Genomic DNA, 4,845 nt, shown 5'->3' with positions numbered 1-4,845 from the left:
ATTTGATTTATAGTTAAAGATGTTGTTTCCTAAACCTAAAGCCCCGTATCACGATCATTATATTTTTGTTTGATCTTTTATTGGATAATAAAATGTGATTTATTATTTTTTATATAAAAAATATTTGAAATTTTTATCTTTTTTTTTATATATTTGAGTATATTTATAATATTTTTAATATAAATTATAAAATTGCATATAATTACCGAGTCATGCGGTTGAACCAGTTACCCACTGGTTGAACCAGTAACCCAGTACCTCGACCGGGTCAATGACTGAGCCGGTTTTAATAACATTGCTCCAAACACTTTTTTTTTTTCTATTCACAAGATTTTAATGTAAAATCTCCTTTTAAAAAAAAAAAACTCCTTTAATTCCGACCAAATGCGTTGCTATTACTTTTGATTATGAGAATAATATTTTTTATATTACAAGAAATAATTTTATCTCTTATACACATATAAATATACGAGATCCATGTGGATCCATATAAAATGAAGAGAAAGGAAAAAAAATAAATTTCATATATATAAAAAATAAAACTATCTGAGAAACACTAATTTCTTTTGATTTTTGCTACTTCAGAATAGAATTTGTACTAGACGACAAGTTTGTAAAATTAACATGTTCGTGTTACTATTTAATAATCTTAAAATAATATATTAATTTGGGGTAATATGAACGAGAAAAAGTGTAGCACGAGCATTTCGCAATGCCTATATATAATAACTGACAATGCTGTACCTAATTGTGCATGAGAAAAGAGAACTAGAATTTCTAAGATGGCAAGCTTAAGGGTTTCCATTTCTGTTTTGACTTTGTATCTGAGCACTTTCATTCACAACTCTGTTCTCTCACTTTCCCAAAGCAGCAACCTGCCAGAGAACCACAGAGCCCTATTCATATTCGGAGACTCACTATTTGATACTGGAAACAACGATTACATCAATGCCACCACTTTTCTTCAGGCTAACTATCCCCCATATGGGGAAACTTTCTTCAACTATCCCACTGGAAGATTTTCTGATGGACGGATAATACCAGATTTCATTGGTTTGTTTTCAGTAATCATTTTACCTATTTGAAGCATATTTTTAAAATTTTCTTTATGATATGAAGTTTTTACTTTAGCTTATTAATTTTTGTGGTTTGGTTTGGTGAGTGTTTGCAGCTGAGTATGCAGAGTTGCCATTAATTCCACCATACCTGCATCCTGGATACCATGGTCAGTACATGTATGGGGTGAATTTTGCATCAGCTGGAGCTGGGGCTCTGGTTGAAACTAATCAAGGAAGGGTACGTTGTCCTTTTGCTAACTTTTGAAAAATTGTATATCATTACAGACTTAATGAATGGTATTTTGAATATTGTCACATGACTTGGTTTATGAAGAGCAGGTGACCCTTGTACATAACTTTTAATTCTTAATTAAGGAAGTGGTATTAGCACCGAAATAACCTGTGCAAAGCAAGAAATTAAACATTGAAATCCATAAAGAAATAATAAAAATTGTTGATTGTTGCACCCCACATCGTTGGGCTGGATGTGAACAGGCCGACTCGCATAACAAGGTAGTCAGTTTATTAATTGTCCTGGATCGGTAATATTTGTATTTGGGAAATTAAGAAACTCAGAGGAGATTGTAAGTGGTGTGAGTATATAGCCCAAGAGGGGTGTTAATAGAAAACATGGAAAAGTTGGACAACTTCTCTCTCTATTTCCTCTCTCTAACTCTCTCTCTCCCTCACGTTTCCTCCCTCTCTCAATTCCCCACCAATTCTGTTAGATTTGAACTCCTACATTGATCCAATATAAAAATAATAATTTGAAATTAAATGGTTGGTTATCATATTAATATTGTTGAAATTCTGCAAAGTATGGTTGAGTTAAATGTAAAATGAGAGTTGGGTAGAATCAATTTTTTCCTTAATATATTTTATGCATAAATTAAGAGTTGGACCAAGTAAATTCTTTAAGTATAACATCAATATTGCTTCTATATATGTGCCCTGTGTGTACTCATGAGTCATGATTTAGTGCATATATAATGTAAGGAAAATATAGCTCTCATGTAGTAGAAGTTTTTTTCTCCTATAACGAATTAACATTATATATTACGGGCATTACGTAATTATAATTTTACAAACTATTTTTTTTCTCTATCCTCGGAGGTTGTCGACTGACATGACAAAGAGAGAAAAATTAAGTTTAATATTATAACTATGTATTACCTGTAGTACATAGTGTTAATCTTCTCCTACAACATGAGAAGTTGGGATCATAATAGAAACTCTTATTTTAGCTAAGATATTTGTAAGTTTTGTATTATCAATTCTCACACTACATTCAAAATTGGATCTTATGTATGTAAGCTTTTTTTTCCTTTTAGGTGATAGACCTAAAAACTCAGGCACTGTACTTTGCACAAGTAAGCAAGCTATTCAGGCAGAAACTAGGAGAAAAGGAAGCCAAGAAATTGCAGTCCAGAGCAGTCTACATATTTTCCGTTGGAGGCAATGACTATGCAGCCCCTCTCTATACAAGCTCCAATGGGAAAGGGGTTCTTCCATACCCTCAACAAGAAATAGTGGATCTAGTGATTGGCAACATTACAGCAGTGATCAAAGTACCTTATTACCCACATTAAAAATAGATTAGTGCTTGGTGTGGGAAAGGCTTTTTTCGTGAATTAATTTTTGATTTTTTTTTAAGAGTACGGGCTATTAGAAGCATGGTAGTTAAAATCTCGTTTTAAAACTGTATTTTTGCTTTTTTGCAAAAAAATTTATCAAAATGTTTTTATTAACATTATAAGCGCTTTTATTTTTTTACAATTTTTTATTACTACAATTTTATGTTTTATGATTTTTTTTATCTCCTTTCCGTTTTTAACTAACTTGATTAGAAGATTTGAACCTTTGGCCTCACTATTGCAGTAACTTTTTATTTAAAAATAATTATTTTCTTCGTACCCAGTATTTAGTACTTAGTTATTTTAATGATTGATTTATTTATTTTTTTGTAGAAAATTTATAATGAAGGTGGAAGAAAATTCGGGTTTCTAAATGTGGATCCTGCGAATTGCCTTCCAATTCTAAGGAGATTTGTAAATGGGACTTCAATAGATGCATGCCTGGAACAAGAAGCTTCAGCACTTGCAAGGCTACACAATAGTGCACTTTCCAAAATGCTTCAGAAGCTAGAGAAACAGCTAAAGGGATTCAGATACTCAATTACTGACTTCTACAATGCACTTACTGAAGTAATTAAATACCCTTCAGAATATGGTATGTGCTCTTTAACTATATATATATATATATATATATATATATATATATATATATATATATATATATATATGGAAACAATACTTCTACAGCCACTTTAGATAAGCTTATCAACAACTACCCTTTTATAACTATGTTCTCCTGAGAGAACATAGTTATAACACTAAAATTGTTTTTTTCTCTCTCTTCACGTCAGCAGACAGCTTCTGAAAAGTAAATTAGGAGATAGAAAAAAAAAGCAACTTTAGTGTTATAACTATGTTCTCCTGGGAAAACATATAAATTTATCTAAAGTGGTTGTAGAAATGTTTACCCCTACATATATATAACTATATATATATATATATATATATATATATATATATATATTTGTTGTTTATTTACGTTGAAATCTTAATCTAATGCTCAGTTGATAAAAGTTAATTTACATCTATCTCTGTATTACTATGGGTCAAGTTATATTTATAAAAAATTTTGTTTACAAACTACACTATCTTCTTCCGGAAGAACACTGGTTACACTATGTTCTCCCGGCCGAAGATAGTGTAATTTCTAAAAATTTGTAAAAAAAAAGTTTGTAAATGGATCCTTCCCCTATATATATATATATATATATATATATATATATGGCCTAGTTTTTACCTGCATCATTTTTTTTTTGTAACTATTGCTTTCTATTTATTTTTTTGCTGGTAAGGTTTCAAAGAAGGGAATACAGCTTGTTGTGGAGGTGGACCTTACAGAGGAGATTTTAGTTGTGGAGGGAAAAGGGGGATTGAAGAATATCAGCTATGTAGCAATGTCAATGACTATGTGTTCTTTGATTCTTTGCATCCCACGGAGCATGCTGCTGAGCTTTTCGCCAAGTTAATGTGGAGTGGAAATAGAGATGTCTTTGAATCTTACAATCTGAAACAGTTGTTTGACATTTGAAGACTAGCTAGTTAAATATAGTCCTTCACAGAATAAAATAAAAAATAACAAATTCTTAGGTTATTATTGTTATGTGTAATATTTCATATTTTATGCTATAAATAGCATAATAAAATGGATCAATGGATCACATTTCAAACGTCTTTTCATGCATGGTCTTCTATGTTAATAGAAATAGCAAAATAGAATCATATTTGAAGTTTGAACAGATATACAGAAACTAGCAACATGTAAAGTTTTTCTTAAAATCTTTATTCTTCACAATTATTTCAGAAAGTTGGTGCTTTAGGTTGTGAACGATAAAGAACTCGCACCGCTAAATTAGGAATTTAAGTAATTTAATTATGAATTTAAGAAAGATTTTCATAATTGACTTTGAATAAATATAGAAAGATTTGAATAATTATCGAGAAGGTCAAATAATACTTAAATTATTTTTCTGATGAAAAGTGTGATTAATGGTTCTGCTTCACAGTATAAATCTGTATCGGCGAAGTATCCTGAAAAATTATAATAAAAATACAAATATTCCTAGAAAAATATCTAGGTCTAGGATATCAAGTTTGGAGTAATAAAAATGAGCGGTGATATCCGAACTAATACCGTCTATGTACAAAACGTGTAC

The 4,845-nt window shown here is 30.5% G+C and overlaps 1 protein-coding gene across 1 annotated transcript; it reads left to right on the top strand.

The window, feature by feature from the left end:
• Positions 1–782: 782 nt before the first annotated feature.
• LOC133305686 (GDSL esterase/lipase 5-like) lies at positions 783–4,220 on the top strand. Its single transcript, XM_061505925.1, has 5 exons — positions 783–1,053; positions 1,172–1,296; positions 2,390–2,626; positions 3,026–3,287; positions 3,985–4,220. Exons 1-5 carry the CDS (start codon positions 783–785, stop codon positions 4,218–4,220), a joined length of 1,131 nt encoding a protein of 376 aa, XP_061361909.1.
• Positions 4,221–4,845: the final 625 nt, after the last annotated feature.

This window comes from Gastrolobium bilobum, unplaced genomic scaffold (genome assembly GCF_033153095.1).
Source record: "Gastrolobium bilobum isolate Gb01-03AN ecotype WA unplaced genomic scaffold, APGP_CSIRO_Gbil_v1 utg7702, whole genome shotgun sequence".
NCBI classification, from domain to species: Eukaryota; Viridiplantae; Streptophyta; class Magnoliopsida; order Fabales; family Fabaceae; genus Gastrolobium; species Gastrolobium bilobum.
Note: the sequence above shows the minus strand (reverse complement) of the source record. Positions and strands in the feature narration are given on the sequence as shown.

What these genes read in the sequence shown, in the direction of transcription:
- LOC133305686 (XM_061505925.1), top strand. Translation starts at nt 783, where the DNA reads ATGGCAAGCTTAAGGGTTTCCATTTCTGTTTTGACTTTGTATCTGAGC. An exon ending in GATAATACCAGATTTCATTG is followed by an intron (nt 1,054 to 1,171) that starts GTTTGTTTTCAG and finishes GAGTGTTTGCAG; the next exon opens with CTGAGTATGCAGAGTTGCCA. An exon ending in TAAATACCCTTCAGAATATG is followed by an intron (nt 3,288 to 3,984) that starts GTATGTGCTCTT and finishes TTTGCTGGTAAG; the next exon opens with GTTTCAAAGAAGGGAATACA.